Here is a 21,792-nt window from a genome sequence, read left to right on the forward strand (position 1 = left end):
AGACTAAATAGTCAGCCACCACCTTAATGCAGAATTTCAGACAGTCTTTCCAATTGTTTGAACCCATATCATAGAGTGCCCTAATTTAAAATACAAACCCATTACTTCAATTCAATATATTCTGCTGAAAGCTATAGTGAAGGCCAGCTAGATCCAGCACACTCACTGCAGATCATGTTACTATGTTTGTCACTAGTCAAAGGCTCACATATCATGTTGCTGTTGTAACTGAAGGGTAACACACCTGGAAGGGATGGGAACTTAAATGAAATGTGAAAATTCAAATACCAAAGCAAGATCTAAGTGCAGATTGTAGTTGGATCTATAAGATCACACCACTCTTAAAGTGTTCCCAGATGAGGACCCAGATTTGGAAGACCCGTGTTTCAGTAGCCAGGCGGATCCTTCTCCCTAAATGAGAATATAGAAGCAAATGTGGACACTACCTCCTCTTGCCCCAGGGAAAAAAAAAAAAAAGAAAAAAATTCCATTTCCTGTTTCAAGGAGGGAGACAAAGGTATATGCTCACTAAGGCAAGAGTAAGGCATTGAGAATGAGTACAGCTGGCACACAGCAAATGCATACAGCAGCTCTTGTCAGCTTTGTGCCCTGGAATAACTCCAGCCATTAATCATGGGGGTACCACACCAGGAGTGCAGCACTCTTCTTTGCCTCACGCTAAGGAGGATGTACTACCCAAAACCATCCCAAGTGCAAACACAAGAGATGCAGAAGTAATGCACAATAAGAGGTATTCAAGAAAATTTTTTAAATGCCAGCTTGGCTAACAGAAACATATTGGCAGCACACAGTACATCCACTTTTCACTGCAGCAGCATGATTGTTTCAGCATCCTGGCCAGTCTGCCCAAGCTTACTCAAGTACGTTAGCACTTCCACTGCACAAATATACCAAATGCTTACAGAAAGGAATGTGCTGCAATGCATGGAGCTGAAGGCAAGATCTCCAAGTACTTATCAGCGGACTATCTCACCCGCTGTCCTTCTGCACTGCCATGTGCTCACCTTCCCCAAATCAATGGATCAAACTGACTCCATGCCAGTCTTTGACTTGTTCTTGTTAATTTCTTAATCGAATTAATCTTGTTAATTAAATCTTATTAATTTGTCGGGCCTACACTGGCACTAACAGTTCCTCTGAAGCATCAGTGGAGCTGACAAAATGCATGCAGTATGCAAGAGCATAATGAAGAGATAATTAAGATAAAGATAATGGATGAAAAAAAAGATGATGATACAGAAATAAAGAAGTTAGCTGACAACCAGACAACTCTGTAACTAAAGATTATTGGCAAGAAATCAGTAAGGAGACAGACGGAGAAGAAGGCAAAATTAGAGTTCCCTGTTAAGATGTTACACCTGTAATATTCAGGAAGACACTTCAAATTACTTACTAAACAGTCAAGAATTTTAAATGACACATTAAACGACATTTCAAAATTTTTAGAACAGAAAATATCGAACTAAAAAGCAAAAGCTATGTACCAGGCAATACAATTGCTAGAAATCCACTCTCTCCTGTATCAGGATTACATGCCTAGTTTGTCATACCCTCAGAAATCTATCTCACAAAACTAATGTTTTAGTAACGACAGTACAAGACTCAAGATAAACTACAGCATCAGGGTCAGCAGAAATCTCTTTTGCTGAATGCTTCCTCACAGGGAGCCTGTCAGACGGGATAAAACCAGAGTCGTCCCTGTGGGGATCCAGCCCGGGGATTCGGCTGCGCTCCCCTCCCTGGGGCTGCCTTACGAAGATGCTGGGCTGGGCCCACCAGGACCTTTAAGTTTTAAGAACTATGAAGAAAACGCTAGTTAGTACGGAAAGAATAAAAAAGTCTCAAACAATCCCAGACCCACAGATATATCGACACTTGCAAATCGCGGAGGGCAGGGCCGGCAGCCCCATGCACTCCGCTGCCGTCCTGCAGCGACAGCTGGGCCCCCGGCCTGCTGCAGGGCGACTGCAGCACCTCAGGGCGCCCGCGGGAGGCGGCTCCAGGAACGGACACACTGCACGGCCCGTACGCGGCGGCTCCCCGCCCTCAGCAAGAGTGCCCGCGGGTGGCTTGGGGAGGACACAGCCCGGCACAGTCACTAACCTGCGGCAGCAGATGCAGGAGCATCCACAGGCGGAGCCGGGCCGGCCGCGCCGCCATGCTGGGCCTGCTGCGTCGCCGACGCTTTGTTCCGACCTGGGCCGGGCCGGACCCTTCCGCACCGGCTACCCAGAGCCCGCCCCGGACGTCCCGCCCCAGCGCCCCGAGCCGCCAACGAGCTCCGACGAGGCGCGACGTCACTTCTGGCGGTGCCGAATGAAATGGCGAGTGGTGGCGGCGGCGGCGGCGGCGGCGCGGGGAAGATGGCGGTGAGGAGTAGGGTGGCTCGGGTCGGCGGGCGGTGCCGGGCGGCGGTGCCGCGGCCGCGGGATCCCGGAGTATTCTTGGGCTGTGTCTCCGTGGATGGCGCGCTTTAACTGGGCCGCCTGTGCTCTGCCGTAGGATAAGGAGAAGAAGAAGAAGGAGAGCATCTTGGACCTCTCCAAGTACATCGACAAGACTATCCGGGTGAAGTTCCAGGGCGGGCGGGAAGGTGAGCCCGGCGCGTGGCTGCAGCGCCAAACCTTTGCCTTTCGGCGTTTTCCCTCAGCTGGTGCCTGTCGGCTCTGCTCTCCTGCTCACGCTGCTTTCCTGTCAAGGGAAGGCGAGGAGTAGCGGGTGCTTCTACTTATTAGTGGTTGCAGTGGTGTGAAGCTTCTCTCGTTTAACTGTTCTATTCATCTCCTGGATGCACTTTTATCTTTATGGCTCATCTGTGTGTCTCTTTTATTAGTTTTCTTGAACAGCTTTATTTTGGCTGGTTTGTTTGCTTTTGCATTGCAAAGGTGCACTTAAAGGAACAAAGAAACATTTATAGATGTAATAATTAATATAATTATCGTGCCTTTCATCTCTTGGCATTGTAAGCATGGCCGGGATTCATGGTTCAATATATGCCATCGTGCCTTTCCATCCTCATCCCTTCACAGCTGGGCAGGTACATCCCAATGCGGTGCCAACTGCAGGCACTTGTTTGTCCGAGTTAACCATGTGCTGCATTTTAAAACTCCATTAGGACCTAATGCTTAGAAGGGTTTGGAAGTTACTCAAACTCCTTAATAAATGTATTTGTCAAACTGGGAAGTATCTCTGTGTAATTTTGTGCTACATTTACTGACTAGTCTTGTAGAATCACATTCTTGATTAGGACAAATTGCTGGTCTATCTGCAGTGCCTTTCCGTGAGGCAGTGTTTATGCTAAAGACATGATGTGCCAGGAGAGCACCTGGAAGATGGGATTTGTGAGGAAAGAAGATATGGTCTTGCTTCATGTTTAACCATAACCTTTCATTAAGGATATCTATTTTGTTTTGGAGTTGTTTGGGTTTTTTTTGTGTGCGTGTGACTTGTATTGCTTTGTTACACAGTATTCTTAAAATGCCCTTGAAATTAGCTCAAAGCAAAAATGTTAGTCTTGAAGAACATTTTGAAGAATTGATTGGAAAGTGAAAGTTTTAGTTGATGCAATGCAGACCAGCATTTGTGTGCTTGTCATTGATAAAGAGGACACTGTTTAGTATCTCATTTGTTTGGTATTCCCTGAAGGAGGGAACAGGGCTGGAGAACTGAATATACTTGTCATAAAGTCTTGTGTTGCTGTATACCTTTGGTCTTAATCATTGTTTTCTGTGTGGTCTTCAATAGCAAGTGGTGTCCTGAAAGGATTTGACCCTCTTCTGAACCTTGTGCTGGATGGTACCATTGAGTATATGCGAGGTAAGTAATATGCAGTCTTTGGAAAGTTTCCCCTCCCCAAGTGGTTTTCTTGACAGAAATCTTACAGATCTGTGAGTGAATAAGCAGAAACTGCAGATTAATATCACCCAAACTGCAGCATGCTTGGGATAACTGTCTTATAAAGAAAGAGATAAGGTGAAAAGTCTGAAACCTCACAACATGCACCTGAGGTGCCTGAGGGACTTGGCTGATATAGTTCCCAAGCTACTCTAAAACATTTAAATAAGTGATGGCAGTCAGGTGATGGGAAAGAGGGAAACATTGAGCCCATTTTTCAAAAGGGTAGAAAGGACCCTGGGAACTACTGTCCTGTCAGCCTTGCCTCTTGTACTTGAGAAGATCATGGAACAGAGCTCCTCCTTGGAGCTCTGCTAAGGCATTTGGAGGACAGAGAGGTGAATTGAGACATCCACTGGCTTTACCGTGGGAAAATCTTGTCTGACCAACCTTCTGTGATGGAGTGAGTCCATGAATGGACAGTGGAAGGGCTTAGAAATGTCTTTTATCTCTACTTCTGTAAAGCCTTTGACACAGTCCCCCACCATATCCTTCTCCCTAAATTGAAGAGAGATGGACTTGATGGGTGCACTGTTTGATGAATGTGGAATTGGTTGGATGGTCATATCCAGAGGGCAGTAGTCAATGGCTTAATGTCCACATAAACATCAATGACAAGGGGTGTCCCTCAGGGATCTCTGTGGGGACCAGTATTGTTTATTGTCCATCAGTGACGTAGACAGTGGGATCAAGTTCACCCTCAGTCTGCAGGTGACACACCTGAAGGATGGGGACTTGAGGGATAATGGGGACCTGGACAAGTTTTTGAAGAGGGCCCACAGGAGCCTCATGAGATTCAGCAAGACCCAAGTACAAGGTCGTGCTCCTGGTTTGGCACAACCCCTGGTATCAATCCAGGCTGGGGGATGAACAGATTTGAGAGCATCTCTGCTGAGAGGGACTTGGACATGGTGCTGATTGAGAGGATGGACATGTGTTTGCAGATCACAAAACCAGCTATATCCAGGGCTGCATCCCTACCAGGGATGGGGGATTCATGCCCAGGGAGGGGATTCTGCTCTTCTGCCTTGCTCAGGTGAGACCCCCACCTACAGAGCTGCCCCCAGTAGCTGGGGGAACACCAGGAGGACATGCAGCTGCTGCAGTTAGTTCAGAGAAGGCCACAGAGATGCTTCAAGGGCTGGAACCCCTCTGCTCTGGAGCCAGGCTGGAAGAGCTGGGGGTATTCACCTGGGGAAGAGGGCTCTGAGATGTTATTGTGGCCTTTCAGTACTTAAAAGAGAAATGAAAGGAAATGGAATTCAAATGCTTCAGCAGGCCCTGTTGTGACAGGGTAAGTGGTAATGGGTTTAAACTAAGGTAGGGTTGATTTAAATACAAGGAAGAGGGGTTTTTTATAATGAGAGCGATAAAAACACTGGGACAAGTTGCTCAGAGAAGTAGTAGGTGTCCTATCCTTGGGAGCATTTAAAGATGGTATTCCAAGCAACAGGGTCTAGTTAAAGATGTCCCTGCTCATTGCAGGGGGACTGTACTAGATGATCTTTAAAGGTGATTCTACAGCAGAAGTTAGGTTAAGCACGTTCTCTGTGATACAACATCCCTGGTAGTCCTTGCATGAGCTCCTCAGTTGTCATCTCATTGGCCGCCCTTGTCCTCTAATAAAGTAATGTCCTTGAATAAAGCGTCTCTTCCTCCTCTGTGATACAAAATGTATCATTTGGTAGGACAGTATTTTTGAAGAGTATTCTCCTACCTGCTTAGAAGGGAACACCTGAAGCTTTGAATTTTCTCTTTAAAAGGGAGTTTTAAAATGGGTTGTTAATTTCTACTGAATATAGACATATCTCATGGAAGATACAACTGGCTGATTTGTGTTTGTCTGTCCTGATCCAGCCCTGTTTGGCTTGGTCTGGGAATGGACTTGTGCTCTATTTCCTAATGCATTAAGAAGTCAGGGTCTTTTCCTGATTTGCGTTAATTCCCAAGTGTTTGTCTGTAGTGGCATTTGAAATCTCCATTTGAAATGGGATCAAGAGCTTTTTTTAATAGCTTGCAGGTATACTATTGGCTAGATGAATGAAAGGGCCTTTGAATTCTTTAATAAATGTGTTCTGCTTTTTCTTGCATACGAAGCAAATTTCTTTATTGCTCACTGTCAGTAAAGTCTTGAAAACATAGATGGCACTGCAGGATCACCTGTGTACTCCATGTGTTCAATAAAACAAAGCAGTTATGCCAGGGAAGAACATGCATGTCTGTGCCTTTTGAAGTTGATGAAACTTCGTTTCTTTTTCTTATTTTCCTGTTCTAACAGTGGATCTCTACTTTTTAGATCCGGATGATCAATTTAAATTAACAGAAGACACGCGTCAGCTGGGACTTGTGGTTTGCAGAGGGACTTCTGTGGTTCTCATCTGTCCACAGGATGGAATGGAAGCTATTCCAAACCCTTTCATTCAGCAGCAAGATGGCTAATGCTTTCTTCGGATTGTCTCTGAAAACTTCAGGGGTGCAAGTCTTTGGAGTAAACTATCAGAGTGTGAGAAGCTTCCTGTTTTGTGGGGGGAGTTTGAATGTGTATTTGTTAGTGTGAAAAAAAGTCAACTTTTGTGGCTTTCATAAATGATGAGTGGATAGATAATGTAAGAAGTATGTTCTTGTTTTCCTTCCACCCCCACTTCCACAAGTAAGTGTGTAACTATGTTGTTTATAGCTGACAGAAGAGAACATACTGTGATTAATTGTCCGAGACCTTAATGATCTTCTGAGTTTTGAAACAGCCCCATAAAATTAGTTCAGAATGCCTTGAATATTAGTTATATTATTTCTATTTTTAAATACATTAAAATGTATTTAATCCAAATTAAAAGCCTAAATACAGTAGAACATGTTTTTCTTCCTCTTAGATATCAGTACTCAGCTGGGGAAGCATTATGTTGTAGTCTTTTGCTGTTGAGTACAGTCTCTTTTGTGCAGGAAAATTACTTCCTTCTGTAGTGTTATCACCTTTACAAGGGATGTAGCCAAGAGGTCTTTTTCAGCACTTGTTCCAGAACTGGAAGGCTGTGATCTGTGTATCAGTAGGGTCACACATTTCTACAGGAGGACTGGTCTAACTTGTGAGATAAATCTTGATTGAGTGACCTGAACCTTGTGGAGGGATCCATTTGATGCCTGGAATTTTAGGGGAAGAGTATCTTATATCCTAACATTTGTTCAGTTCTAGGCAGTGTCTGGAAGTACTGCATATTTTTATATTGTAGCTATCCACTTCTGGTTTTGCTTGTTATAACTTGATTTGTAAGTAAACATTTCTTTTATACTGCAGAAAATGCAAAATTTGAGGAGTTTTGAGTGAATAAAGACAAATTAATCTGTTTCTAGATGTCTGGGTTTTAGTCTGTGAAAGTCCACTACAGCTGACATTACAGTTTTCCAGCCGTAAATCTAAATTAAATTAGTTAAGGGTGTGCATAAACACTTCAGGATCGGGAGGGACCAGAGCAGAAGCCATGCTTCAAACAGGGAATTGATGGGAAAGGCCTGAGAGCATTTTGTCCCTCTTCTGAGGCGTTTTAAGGATGTCCCAGTTGAGGTATGTGCCTGGAGCCTGGAGCCTTACTTCTTATAACCTCTGCTACCTCACCTCTTATAGAGGACCCTTTATGCAGAGGCAAGAGTGAATTGTTTTGCTGGCAGCAGCAGTTTTGTTCCTGATGATGTGAAGAACACACAGCAAGTACAGGTTCTATTGGTTATTTTGGCCACAGCATTGCTCTCCAGCACACAACCTTTCCTGGGTCAGTACCAAAATGTGTGGGAGCTGAGCGTAAATTTAATTTCAGTGAATCTGACTTCTAGGGGGCTCTGAAACTAGGGACCAGGTGTCTTGTGTGATCTATTGCCTGTGTGAACATGGGTGCATCTGGATTTTAACCTGAGGACTCACAGAGCTATATATAAAGTTGTGCTTTTCACAACCTAGTTTTTTCTAATGCTACAATTGCTTGTGAAACTGCACAATTCAAAAGAGAATCCTTATTTAAAGCATGAGGAGTAGAATATGCTCACCATCAGCCTGTGCAGAGTCTAAAACTGTCCTTTAAGTGGGAGAAAGATTGCTGGTGTTGATGCCAATAACATGCTGCACTATCTTTGCACTCTAATTATAGCATCAGAAACAGACCTGCTGGGGCTCTCTGGGGTCGATTCTGAGCTCTCAGTGCTGGGAGAGCTGCCTGAAGCCATGGGCCAAGTGTGTAAACAGGAGAGGGGCATGTTCGCAACATTTCCTGCTCAGGTGGTTGGTTGCTTGGTCTTACCTGTGAGCTGCATGGCTCTCTTTTCCTGCAGCATAGACTTTGGGAGTCAAGTACCTGAGGAGAATATGAAAATTATAGGGGATAGGCATTTTAGCAGGGCCTGTTGTGAGGCCTGTTTATTACATTACAAGGGGTAATGGTTTAAGCTAAAAGAGGGATGATCCAGACTAGAAATAAGGAAGAAAGTTTTTATGATGGGCATGGTGAGGTACTGGCACAGCTTCTGTTTGCTGAGCTGTGCCAAGAACTGGGGGTGAGTCTTGCTGGTATGGGCTCTTTAGATAAAGGACTCTACTTCAAGGTCAGTATACAAATCTCTTCATGTAATAGCTTTGGAAAAATTCACTGTGGCATTAGCTGTTGCTTGTCCTACATCTTTGTAATGTACATTAGTGCATTCAGATTGAGGATGACTGAACATCTGAAGCCATCTGGGTTTGAATGGCAGCTTACTCCTTCCTCTTCTCTCTTACTAAAGTATAGATACATAATAAAAGCTAAACACTTTAGTATTTGATTAAACTTGAACTAAAGAAAGGTGAGGTAATGGTTGCTTTTTTCCAAATGGGTTCAATGTTTTCTACAACTTCCTGATATTTACTCTGTGCTTAGGAATCTTCTGGTTGTTTCTCCTGGTTTTTCTTAGCTCTGGCTCTTTGCTTGGCTAACAGCTCCCCTTATTTGCTGTGGCCTCACCTGGTAAAAGTAGAGTCAAATCTGTATTTTTTTGGTTATACAGCTGTTCTGTTATTGCTGTTCAGAAAGTAGCAGAAAAGACAGAAGAGCAAAGCAGGAGAGTAGAAAACATTCTATTTTTAGGACAAGACTGGCTTATCTCATATTTATCCTAGCTAGGGGGATAATGTTTCCAGAGATCTTGCATGGGTAAGAGCTGTATAAGACTGAGTTAAAATTAACTGCCTGGCAGTCTACAAGCATGGAGCCTGCAAAAGAGCCACGGGAGCTGGGACCTCAGACAGAAATGATTGCAGACACAATTCTTGAGGTTGGAGAGAGACTCTTCCAGGTCAGCCGTAGGATACTTTCAGTACACAGTCGATATTTTGAAGCCATGTTTTTTGGAGGAGCAAGAGAGAGCTCTGAACAGCACATAGTGATAAAAGGGATTGATGCAGTGCCTTTTCAGGCACTACTTGACTTCACTCGCACAGCCCAAGTGCTCATAGGTCAAGAAAATGTGACCAGCTTACTGGAAACAGCTGATTTTTTTCAGTTTGACAGGGTGAAACTGTTGTGTGAGAAATTTCTGGAGAGAGAACTGCATGTTTCCAACTGCCTAGGCCTGATGACCTACTCACAGCAATTTGCCTTTACAGAGTTGTATATGTCTGCTATGAATGTGGCTCTCACTCACTGGGGGGATGTGATAAGCCAGGAAGAATTTAAGGCATTACCCAAGGAAATGCTGATGCAGCTCCTGAAAAGTGATGACCTCTTCATTTCAAGAGAGGATGTGGTTTTTGACAGTATTATGATTTGGATAATGGCGGACCCAGCAACAAGAGAGGAAGAATTTCTGGATTTGGTGGGCGAAGTCAGGGTCACTTTTCTGAGTTTATCCTTCCTTGATATCTTGGTGAAACACAGTAAGCATGCTGGAGAGACAGATATCTTTTCCAGACTAATAAAGAAGTTAGACAGCTGTCCCCCACCCAGCTGGCAAAATCTGAAACTGTGTCCTTATGCTGGTCGGAGCTATGACACCTTATATGTCCTTGGAGGAAAGCATGACAAGGAACAGCAAGAATTATTTCTCTTTCAGCCTAAAACAGGGACCTGGCAGGCTTGTTCTCCACTGCAGCGCAGGAACCTCACCCAGTATGCAGTGGCAGCAGTAGGTAACTTACAGAGAAGGGAGCATGAGCAAATGCAAACAGACGTTGAGACTGAATCCCAAATGCAGGGAGTCTAGCTGTTGCTGTAAAACTGTTGTGCTGAGCATTGCTAAAACCTCATTCATATTGGTGTTCATATTTGTTCAAAGAATGGTTTTGTTTTCCTTAGTCCCAGGAGAATGCTAGACATCACTATTCTCATATAGCAAAACTATGCACTCTGCCAAGCTCCTTACCTTGGCTTTATCTGGAATTAGCTTTAAGCAGTGTATTTTTTTGCCTTCTCTTTTGTAGTGGTTTAGACAGATGACAGGTAACTTCTGATTTATAGTTGCCATTACATTAAACTTATCTATAGATATTGGAATATTTTCATGCTTGGGGACTTTCAAGCCACCTCAATTCTATGGCTTCCTGTATTAGTGTTGGTAATAATCCCATTTCTGGTAGGAGTTTGAAAGTGAGATCCCCGAGGTTCTTTCCAAGTAGTGTTTCCATGATTCTGTTCAAAAATTGGAGCAGGCTTGGAAAGATTGGCTGCATACTGTAGGCCAAATGTATCTGTGTGGATGAGGAATTAAATACTGCAAACTGATGGACAGAGCAGTGATTTTCTCTCCTTATCTTGTACCTTATTGGTACAGCCCTGGGTGAAATGAGAACTGCAGCTATCAGGAGCAATTTTTAGCCTTCATGTGACTAGTATTTTCTTTGTTGTCTTTCCAGGGAGCTTCCTTTTTGTGACAGGAGGGTATTTCCGCGATGAGTTTGTGTGGTACAGTGTGGATTGGGTGCTTATCTACAACTGCTTGGACAATTGCTGGCTGGAAGGGCCAGCCATGAAGAAGTCCCGCAATAGCCACTGTGCAGTAGGAGTAGGGCTGTACCTGTATGTTCTCGGAGGGAGCACAGATGAGGGGATAATCCCAGCAGTGGAGCGTATGGCTTTGATGGAGTCAGAGTGGGAAAGCATGAGTCCTATGGCTCAGCCTGTGGAGAGAGGCGATGCGGTCAGTGTGGGAACCAGGATCTACGTGGTCTGTGGCCTCGATGAGAATGGACATGTATATGATGGAGTGCAAAGGCTGAACACGGAGACAGACAGCTGGGATGTCATCTCATTCTCCCCTCTTCCAAGGTAAGAAATAATATTCTGGGACCTGGCAGAGGATGAAGTATTCTAGTGTTGGTCCTGCTCCAAGAAGAAGTTAGACTGTAGAAATCTAGAAGTCCTGTCCCTGCAACACTTGTGTGAGTCTCTGTTTAAACAGGATTTCTGATTTGAGGACCAAGGTCACCCTGAATTTCAGGGGCCAAATCTTCCTGTTTATTCTGATCAAGGGTTTCTTCTCTTGCAGGTATGACCTCTGCATCACATCCCTGAATGGGGCTCTGTACACTGTAGGAGGGGGAGCTTTTCGATTTGATGTGGAGACAGATGAATGGACCCAGGTGAATGAGGAATGCTTGACCCAGAAGTTCTTCATGGGATGCAGCACTGTGAATGGACAAATTTATCTCCTTGGACAGAGGAAGGGAAATAGTGCCCTCCCCACTGTAGTCCTCTTTGATCCCTACACTGATGTGTGCCAGGTCATAGATGACAAACTCCCTTGTCCCATTCCTATTCATGGCTGTGTCTCTGTGCGAAGATTTGATATGCGGGCATGAATGGAAGCTTTACAGCTGAGGGGAGTTAGATTGCATCAACTGTGGCCTGTGACATTTTAAAATTTTTGTTCCTTTGTAATTTTACATTTTTTTTCTACTTGACAAATGAACTTGAAGCAAGAGCCAGTGAAAACTTTGTCTACACGAAGGATGCAGGTCATTATTGAAAATGGTGATTGGTATTGTTACGGTACATAAACTCTTTAGGGTTGATGCTCAATAAAGGGCTGTTCTGACCTTTAACCTGTGTGGCTCTCTGTCCTTTGAACAGCTGGAAAATCACTGCCTCATTGTTAAAAAATATCATAGGATTTAAATAATAAATCAAATGTGTGTCAAGAGAATCTTCAGCAGGATTATAAACCAATAGTGCTGTAAGACAGAGTAAAAAAAGAAAACAAACAGCAAGTGCTTAAAGCCATACTTAGTACCATTTTAGCCTGAAATAATCAAGTTTCACAGCTTATGTAATTATGGCTAAAATTATATAAAACGTATTCCTGCATGGAGAGCAGCACAGGACGGAGACTGTTCTGGATTTATTGATTCAGGTATGTGATGACAAACAGTTGCACACTGAGTCCTAAGAATCTGGCTTCAGTTTCCTTAGTCCTCTTTGGGTTCATGGCTGCAGAGACTCAGAAAAAAAATGCCCATCCCAATGCACTAAAATGAGGGTGCAAGGAGCAGGGTCCTGCACATAGCTGTAATTAAAGACTGTATATGAAGAAGAGCATTTCCTGGGCAGAACTATGGACTTAGGGCAGTAGGGGATTGATCTCCAAGGGCACTCAGGCCTCCCAAGTGTGGAGAGTGCAACAGGTGCAACAGAAGCAAGCTAGGAGGCTGCACTGCAACCACTGCAGTCATCTGTGCTGTCAGAGTCTGTTCTCTGATGTGACACAACAAGAGAGTTCCTGAGCTGAATGATTAACATCTCCAGAGAAGGGGAGAGGCCTTAAAAACTGAGAAGTGTTTGTTAAAAGCAACCCTGCCACTGTGACAGCTCTGTCAGGACAGCAGGCCTCCAGACAGAAGCCCTGTAGTTCTGGTTTGGCTTCCTCTCCTTGCCAGCTCCCCCTGCAAAGCTGGGGGCCCCATGATGGGGCTGCAGCAGTTGAGGCTGGGCCTGTTCTCTGGGCCCAGGGGCCAGTTGTGCCCTGGAGGCTGCATAAATCTTTTAAATGCTGATATTCTCATGTATTATTTGGGACTTTAAAAGAAAGCATTATACTCAAAGGGACACAGTACGTTAATTCATGGGCAAACCCTTACACCAGGGATCCCAATGAAGGGTCTTGTACCCCCACCAAAGTGCAGCTAGAGGGGGTGAGGTGACATCCTCCTCAAGGCTGATGTTCCACAGAGAGAGGGTGGCTGCCTGTCTTCCAGGATTGCAGCCTGCAGACCCAAACTCCAGAGTCCTTCAAGGGAAAGCTGGTTCAACCTTTGAGTTACATAATGTTGGGCTACCAGCAAGGTTCACAGGTTTTCCTACTGACATATGATCTGATATTCTAAAAAGATTTCCTGAAAAATGTATATAAAACAGACTTTTTTTGTTGTGCAATTAATTTTTTACATTTGCTTAAATTTTTTTGTTATACTATAAATTCTGAAAATTAGATCTTATGTAAGAAATTGCAAGGTGAAGCATCATCCAAACCCTAAACCATCGAAGTAAAATGATAGTGTTGTTATGCTTGTATTTTCCAATTTTAAAAGTGAAATCTCAACAAAATTAATACATCCATATAGAAAGCTTCCATTTATTATGTATAATTTCTGATGGAAAAGTGTGCATTTGGAAGAATTTAGTTCTTAGTCTTAGGAGACTTCTCCCTGAGAAGACATTCAGTAAGCAAAATCTTTTAGATCTTAAAAACGAGATTCACTTAATAAATTATAAAAAGAATTTATTATAAACAAAAGACAATTAGGAGACAAAAGAAATAAAGCAAAGGGTTAAAACGGCCGGGTGCCCTGGTGGGTTACCAGGAACACACCTGGTATCTCAGGAGTGTCCTTTTTATCCCCTCTTTGCTGTGAGAGGTTAATGCATATTCAAGCATGTCCCCTCCCTGGTTCCACCTTCTTGGATCATGTTATTTTCTGCTGGTCAGCATTATTTTGGAGTTTGGTTTCTTTTTTGCTGCAGATGGTCACTTGTTGATAAGGGTCCAGGCCCCTTATACTTCCTCAGAGAGCAGATGGGCTTCATCTCTTTCCCCCTTACCAACGTCCTGGTACCGGCTTTTTGGTAACAGTTTGCTCTCCATTTCCTGCTGCTGATAATAGCCTGTTTTCCACAGCTTGATCCTCCCATTGTCTTGCCTGTTGGAGTTATCTTGCCTTCTCCAGATGAGACATATCCTTACCATTCAGAATTCCTATCTAAGCCTGTAACTTGCTAAGAGAAAAGAATATAGTGAAAGCATATAATATATTTATCAGAATAATTGTGAAAAGCCAATATTTACAACATTAATTCACAACAAGCCCTCCTTTTATTTTTTTTGTAAATCATTTGGCTTGAGCAATAATTCTTGTTTTCTAGCTTCTAGCACTCGTTCATTTTTCTCACAAATCAGTTTAGCTTTTTCCAATAGATCTTTCACATTATTTTGTTTTCCTAATACCATGATTTTTTTGTGCCATTCTAGATGTAGCCAATTTTGAGTCTGTAGGCATTACTACTATTTGCATGCCTTGCACTACTTTGGTGATTAGCCAAATTAAACAGGGGATTAAACAAGGAAGAAATATTAAACCAGCTGTAGCACTGCTACAAGGAGAAGAAACTTAGCTTCTTCTACTACTCTATCCCCAATATATTATCCCACCAGTTAGTGGTCATTACTGGTTTTCATTTTTGGACTGGCACATGGGCCATTTTTCTGATTTCTTTGGCGATATCTAGAACGGCATTTTTATTGTCATTGAAAACAACAATCTTATGTATTAATTTTCTCACAGAACACCCCTTCTTTTATGCAATAAATAGTCTAAAGCCAGCTTATTTTGATATATTGCCACTGGCTTTCATCACTGACTGGCTATTAATTCTATAGCTCCAGCTGTTTCACTGGTTATGATTTCTACAACAACTTGGAGTTTCATAATGCAAAAATTGGGGTTTGATATCGCCAACTTCCATCTTGTGCCCAAGAATGTTTCTAATATGTGTTCAGGGGCTATTTCTCATCTCCCCATTTTTGAGGTACTCAAACTATTCCCTTTTATTTCTTTTTAGGACCTCAAAAACCAACACCCCCAACTAATTTCTGTCTTGTCCTGACAAAAAGAAAAAATCCTAGCTGAATCATTCTCAGAGTACAATTCCCCTTCCATTGCGAAGGGAGCTTTGGGTATGCCCTTTTCTCACATATCCCAAAATAAGACCTCTGGTGCTTTCTAATAGTCATTTTTCTGTTGATTTATATTTCCTCAAAATTTGGCTATTTCCAGAGTAAGGATTTTTCTCTGTACTATTACACTGGAAGAATCTGGTTCTATTACTATGTACACAATTTTTTCTTTTACTTTCCTTGGGGTCTAATACCGAGTTGGTTTCTCTGGAACTTACTATGTACAAGTTTTATTACCAGCTTTATACTTTTTACCAGGAGTATTTCTCACTTCATGAAGAAGTTTTCTCCATTTAATTGCTGTTTGAGCTTTGCTTACATGTCCTGACGTGAGGTTAATACAGGTCTAGGTTACTGTGTTGGCTTTATCTTTTCACTTACCATTTGCTCTCTTACCAAATCTTGGTTATTTCTCCTGGCAACAACTGTGAAGCAAATCCATCTTTTTCTCCTTTTTGGGCAGTTGTTTTCTAATCTGTTACTACTTGTTCCTAGATTTTCTGTAGTCTAATATTTTCCCTTTATGCATACAGGTACTTAATTTGGATGGGTTATAGCAGTGATTATTGATACTGGTGTGGGTAATAAGAAAGAAACCCCGGTGTCATTCCATGTCAAGCTTTTGATAGCATTTGTAACATGGCTTTACTGGTGTCCCAAAAGGGAAAAGGATAAGTGACAGAAGAAGGAATAATAGGGGTCCAGTATGGCTTACACCCCCACCAATCCTGCCTATGAGGTTGCAGCTCACAGCAGGTGTTTTATATTCTTCTCGGTGGCGAGTTGTAGTGGTCAGTCTGGTCTTGCCCCCTTATTTCCCTGTCACTTCCTCTTTTGTAATTTCCAAGCAAATTTCTTTTGACACCTTTTAACAGCAGTTTCCCACCGTTCCTCAGGTACTTCCCACTCAACACGCACTAGTAATTTCCCATCTGTAAAAAAAAAGTTATCATTTAAGTTATTCTTAATAGATTTGACACCTCACACTTCCTGCAATGAGAGGCTTAACTTTGCGGACCACAATACCTATTATTCTCTAATTTAAACACTTATATTTAATCCAGATAACATGTCCCGTATTGGGATGATTTAGACAAGGTATATGGTGTGGCACTGATGGAAGTTGTGGTTCTCCCCCCTCCTTTATACAAATCACAGGCAAAAGTAAAAATATACGAGGATTTCCCAACCAAAACAGCCCCAGTCCTCCTGTTTGGAGTGGGAGTTTTCCTCCCCAAGGTGGATATCAAAGTGTCCCAGAACTTATCCAGGCAGGACTTGAAACTACTGATACAGGCTTGGTCTTACTTCCCAGTTAGGCGTGATTCTTAGCTCATTCCTTGGATCAGTTCATTACCGCCGGTCTCTGCTCAAGAGTACATTTGGTATCACTCAGTTTGGGTATTACAGTCCAGTCCTCAGCTCTTTTGATCTTATTGGTGTGAATCCAACTTCACTCTTTGGTCCAGATTGCAGCTTCTCTGCCTTAATTATCAGTAGTACCTGAAAACAATTTCTTAATAACACAGGGAGAATGAAAACATCACATCAAAATTTTCCATCAGCGAAATTTAACAGTTAACATAGGAGCCAATCTCTTTCTGCACGTTCAGATTAGTTAAACAAGAAAGGCTAGGTTAGTTTTGACTTCAAATAAATTACATTCATTACCTTTTTTACCTTTTGGTTACTATTTACTTGTTTAGCTTCACAAACTTCTTTTATCGGTTTCTTAGAACAAACCCCTTCCTTTTAACAACAAGAGTAAAAGAAAGAGAAGAAAAAAATAAGAGAGAAAAAAAATCCTATTTCAAGAAATTAAACTCCTTGATGAGGTTTTCAGAATCTAACGAGCAAGACTACTTTTGCTTTGGTCTCATCATCCACCGGTCTGTTTCTCGGCCTTTGTTCCGTTCCTTTCCCATTGACAGCAGTTTTTCAGGCTATCTCTCTCCCCCACTCCCGCTGCCGCAGCTCTGGGCCGAGCAGGCTGTTTCAGCCGCTCGCTCTGCAGGGGCCCACTTGTGTCCTTGCCAGTCACTTGTGTGCTGACCCTGGGGCAAAGCTCGTGTCTCCTCTTTCCCTGCTGTGCCGTCCCTTCACACACAGGACTGGCATGTTCAAACACACTCAGCTCCCACCACAGCCGGGGGGCAGAGCCCGCAGTCCACAGTGCTCTGGTCTAGGGCTCCTCTGCTGGGCCAGCTCGCTCCTCAGCAGCAAACCTCACCCAGCGCCGCTGCCGGGCCGGCGAGCACTGCCGGCACCCTGCACCCCTGGAGACCCCGGCACAGACACAGCGGGTCCCGCTCCAGCAGCGCCACTCACGAACCGCACTCTGCACCCTTCACATCAGGTGGGAGAGGACCGGGAGCCGCCACACCGGGCCCTGCTGTTCACCACTCACAGGGACCGGGTCCTGCTACAGCCGCTTTACATAAAAGCAATAAAACAACACCTAAACCTAGCAACTCTTAAACCAGCGCTCCAGATGCTCCTAACATCTCCTATTTCGGGCACAATTCTCATCTCTAATTGCGCTTGAAAGTTTTTCTCCCCACAAGCCAGTGCTCACTCTTCGGAGCCAACAAGACACTTCTCGCTCTCTTTCTAAAAATCTTTACAACTTTAATGAAAAGAGACGCAAACCTCTCTCTTTCTCTTTGCCACTATTATCTCGCCACTCTTTACACCACATCCCTCCAGAATCTCCACTACACAAATTACTTTGCTTCAGAATAACAACAAATTCTAACACCTCCTTTTGGGGACGCTCCCCAAAGCCATCAAAGGCACTAGACACAGAGACCAGTCAGCTAGCTAGCTCCTTTTACCAACTAAAACAAACTTGCAATTTCTATTTCTTCTGCCTTGAACAGATCTTCAGTCAAGCTAGAAATGAAGACACAGACATCATTCTTCTCTAAGTTTTCTTCTACAGGTACAAAGGAGTCTATCCTCACACAGCTGCTTAATGTGAATAATCTCTAGTGTAACTTTTCTCATGACAAGATAGGTCAGGTCTTTTATTCTTACAGGCATTTAGATACATTGACAAGTTTCTGACAATACCTTTATGTTTCAACAGTACTTGCAGCTTATATACTATGAACAATATAGCAAGAACCAGTCTTACAATTGTTTTTGAACTCTTCTTTCACAAAATAAGACTCATCTCTAAATTAACACATGTACTTATTAAAATAGACCAAGTTTAGAGTCTCCACAATCCTCTTCTTAATTCGAAACACCAACAATCTTAATTTTAATCTTTTAACTGGGTCCACTTCTGATTTTGTAATAAGCACAGCTGCAAAACAACACAAGCACTCCTAGAGACATGTGCACTCTCTTGGCAAATTCAAAAGAACAAGAAATCATGGCAGTTCTAAGCCTGATCTTCAGCTAAACACACTATCACAATAACTCCTTAGCAACCACCAGAGAGATGATCAGCATTTCATATCGTGAAAAGAGACAAAATAATTTTCAGCAGCAGTAAAAAGATTTACAACAATCCACAGGATTTTGCTTTTAGGCTGACACCAGGTTCTGTTGTTAAGAACCATGGGCTGTGCCGATCAGCACGGGACACAAACAACATTAGGGTTAACAGCTCTAACACTTATTGACAACCTGATAAGTTTTCACCTCAAGAAGTGACTACTATGCAAATTACTGTAACTTGCCTTTAAAATTATAATCAACCACAAAATTCTACGATATTCACTAAAGTAAAGAAATTGGAAGGCATACTAAGAAATGGGCTTGTTTCTCTACAAAATAAATATTGCAGTCACTCAAGAAAAAAACAAACAGAGCTCACTTCTTTTCCATTTTCTCCCAGGATGCATACTCTTCCTGAAATCTCAAATTTTAAGCACCGACACAACTTATTGCTGCAGAAGCCCACAGCACCATCATACACGGAATTCTCTCAGAACACGATAAAAACAAAGGCTTGCAACTTGCAGCTCCCTTGGTTTGGAGCTGATACCATACGCCAGTACTGCTCCATATCTCACTCACACATCTGGCTAAGAAAAAGCTCTCTGAGACAGTTTGACACCAGTCCTTACTCCTGAAATCACAGAACTTAATGTGCGGGGTCTCATAAGACCCTGGCATAGAAAACCTGGGTCCCAGAGGGACTCACCCAGCTCTCTCACCATTGGGCATGTTCCCGGCCTGTTGCACAGCTTCAGGAGGTTCCAGGAGTCACTGAGAGCTCCTCCGATCCCCCTGTGCCTGGAGCAGGGAACCCGAACCAGCATCTGTGGTTCAATCCAGCCTGCCTGCAGCCACCTAAACACAGCTCTGCGGCTTGAGACCTCCAAATAAGTTTAAACAATCCAGGGACACCAAGACATAGAAGGCCCCTGCCCTCACTTTACTCAAAAGGGATGGGCTGAACTCATCCCCTCAGGGCACCCTCCGTGCCCTGATCTTACCAGGGTCTGGCCGGACTCACCGCCGGCCGGAGCTCCAGGAGTTCCCTGACTGAGGCTGACCCGCCACTCCGTCTCAATAGCTTGGCAGGGAGTAGCTCTGGGAGCACCATCTCCCAGGAAAACCTTTCACCGCCGCTACAGTGGGGCAAAAAAACTTCTAAAAAAAAACCCAAAAAACCAAAAAAAACCAAACAACTTCAAACGCTGAATCACATACCAGCTCACCAAAGCGACCCCTCCCCCGCAAGCAGCTCTTGTTGCCCAGGGGGGAGGAAAGGCACGGAGGGACCATCACCACTAAAGATAACCTTGGCTTTGCTCTGAGAGCAGAGCTGCTATCCCGCTGAGAACAGATTTGATACAATACCCCCGCGACTCCTGGGCTACAAGCCCCAGTTCTGGTTTGCCACCCCGGGGCTCCAGGACAGGAGCTCGCAGGGAGGAAGCGAATCCCTCCATGTGTCCCCACCATGATCCAGTCCCTGTGGAAGCACTGACCCGTGTTCACTCCTACTCCAGCACAGCATCGAAAACCTTTCCTCTTTAACAACACAATTCCAAAAAAAAAAAAACCCCACAAACTTCAATGCAACAATCACACCTATTTACGCATTCTCACATCTGTTCATTCAACTCCAGCCAGTCACATCAAGACAATAAGGTGCTCTTTACTTCCCTTGTTAATATCCGCCCATGGGCACTGTAATATGTCAAATATCCCAAGTTTCTTGGATTATTCCTCAATTTGGCAGTTTTAAATCCAAATTTCTTGGATTTAATCCTCAACTTGACAAAGTTTTACAGAATCCACATTTTACTCTGTTTTCCCAGTGGATTGTGCCAGGAAAACCTTGGGCTCCCTTTCCCGAGGGGCTCACCCCTCCCCTGAGACCCAGTCCCAGTAACCCCGGGGGTATCTTGCAACCCCCGCTTCCCGCTCCCCCAAAGATTACTTACAATCCGTCTTCTTCTTTGGGTCTTCGTGCACAAGAATTATGGAGCAAAAATACCGCGGTTTTATGGAGCCTTTTTTCCCCTTTCCTTTGCTTTATTCCTCTCCTTCTTGTCCTCGGGGTTTTGACCTGCAGCCGCTTGGTCCACGCTAGGAGAAACAGAATGGGATCTGCTGAACTCAGCAGGGGCGCGCCTGTTTCCCCGTTCTGCATCTCCGGTGGTCCTAGAGGTGAGGTGCTTATCCCGGACGAGCCCCCAAAAATTCTTAAAAACGAGTTTCACTTAATAAATTATAAAAAGAATTTATTATAAACAAAAGACAATTAGGAGACAAAAGAAATAAAGCAAAGGGTTAAAACGGCCGGGTGCCCTGGTGGGTTACCAGGAACACACCTGGTATCTCAGGAGTGTCCTTTTTATCCCCTCTTTGCTGTGAGAGGTTAATGCATATTCAAGCATGTCCCCTCCCTGGTTCCACCTTCTTGGATCATGTTATTTTCTGCTGGTCAGCATTATTTTGGAGTTTGGTTTCCTTTCTGCTGCAGATGGTCACTTGTTGATAAGGGTCCAGGCCCCTTATACGTCCTCAGAGAGCAGATGGGCTTCATCTCTTTCCCCCTTACCAACGTCCTGGTACCGGCTTTTTGGTAACAGTTTGCTCTCCATTTCCTGCTGCTGATAATAGCCTGTTTTCCACAGCTTGATCCTCCCATTGTCTTGCCTGTTGGAGTTATCTTGCCTTCTCCAGATGAGACATATCCTTACCATTCAGAATTCCTATCTAAGCCTGTAACTTGCTAAGAGAAAAGAATATAGTGAAAGCATATAATATATTTATCAGAATAATTGTGAAAAGCCAATATTTACAACATTAATTCACAACATAGACATTAGAGCTATTTTGTATAATTCATATGGCAAATACAGCTTGTATCATTTGGCCAGGCCTTAGTTGCAGAAATGGTTTATCCCAGAGCCTGACCATTTTATACTTCCCAAGTGAAAACTTATTTGCCATTTAAACCAGTGCCTTTCACATGCTAGTCCTTTCATGGGGTGGCTGGTTATGACTGCCACTGTCTTGAAATTGCAAACTGGTTAAATCTTCCCCCATTTCAGTTTATTATCTCATGAACCTTTTGGGAAGGCTTTGAGATAATCACACATAGGAGTCATAACTTCAGCAGCTTGTTCAACCCCTCTTCTCTTTATGCAGTGGGACTTTGGCTGGAATACTCTTTTTTCCCTGGATGAATGATTATAGAGTAGTAGTAAACGAATAATCCTAACA

At 43.5% G+C, this 21,792-nt stretch overlaps 3 protein-coding genes and 1 long non-coding RNA gene across 9 annotated transcripts in view; 2 read left to right on the forward strand and 2 right to left on the reverse strand.

Moving 5' to 3' along the window:
* SPPL2B (signal peptide peptidase like 2B) overlaps window positions 1-2,320 on the reverse strand; it is a 32,310-nt gene extending 29,990 nt beyond the window's left edge. For 3 of the 6 annotated variants that reach the window (XR_015279203.1, XR_015279204.1, XM_086862846.1), the window contains exon 1: window positions 2,125-2,291. Coding sequence is in view for 2 of the 6 variants with exons in the window: in XM_086862846.1 (XP_086718972.1) it covers window positions 2,125-2,181 (57 nt within the window). In the remaining 4 variants the exon portion in view is untranslated. Of the gene's footprint in view, window positions 1-2,124 lie in introns of all 6 variants that reach the window. The other 3 variants (XR_015279202.1, XM_023942907.2, XR_015279201.1) reach the window with 2 other exon arrangements.
* LSM7 (LSM7 homolog, U6 small nuclear RNA and mRNA degradation associated) lies at window positions 2,216-7,258 on the forward strand. Its single transcript, XM_023945413.2, has 4 exons — window positions 2,216-2,390; window positions 2,524-2,614; window positions 3,766-3,837; window positions 6,212-7,258. Exons 1-4 carry the CDS (start codon window positions 2,343-2,345, stop codon window positions 6,352-6,354), a joined length of 354 nt encoding a protein of 117 aa, XP_023801181.2. The 5' UTR covers window positions 2,216-2,342; the 3' UTR covers window positions 6,355-7,258.
* Window positions 7,259-7,286: 28 nt separating this feature from the next.
* LOC111942233 (kelch-like protein 23) lies at window positions 7,287-11,971 on the forward strand. The gene is made up of 3 exons (XM_023945414.2): window positions 7,287-10,060; window positions 10,784-11,195; window positions 11,416-11,971. Exons 1-3 carry the CDS (start codon window positions 9,139-9,141, stop codon window positions 11,726-11,728), a joined length of 1,647 nt encoding a protein of 548 aa, XP_023801182.1. The 5' UTR covers window positions 7,287-9,138; the 3' UTR covers window positions 11,729-11,971.
* A 1,656-nt stretch (window positions 11,972-13,627) lies between these two features.
* LOC111942909 (uncharacterized) lies at window positions 13,628-21,396 on the reverse strand. The gene is made up of 2 exons (XR_002870738.2): window positions 20,895-21,396; window positions 13,628-20,649 (listed from the first exon to the last, which is right to left on the reverse strand). It is a non-coding gene; the product is annotated as an uncharacterized LOC111942909 (long non-coding RNA).
* Window positions 21,397-21,792: the final 396 nt, after the last annotated feature.

This window comes from Cyanistes caeruleus, chromosome 25, assembly GCF_971803275.1.
Source record: "Cyanistes caeruleus chromosome 25, bCyaCae1.hap1.1, whole genome shotgun sequence".
NCBI classification, from domain to species: Eukaryota; Metazoa; Chordata; class Aves; order Passeriformes; family Paridae; genus Cyanistes; species Cyanistes caeruleus.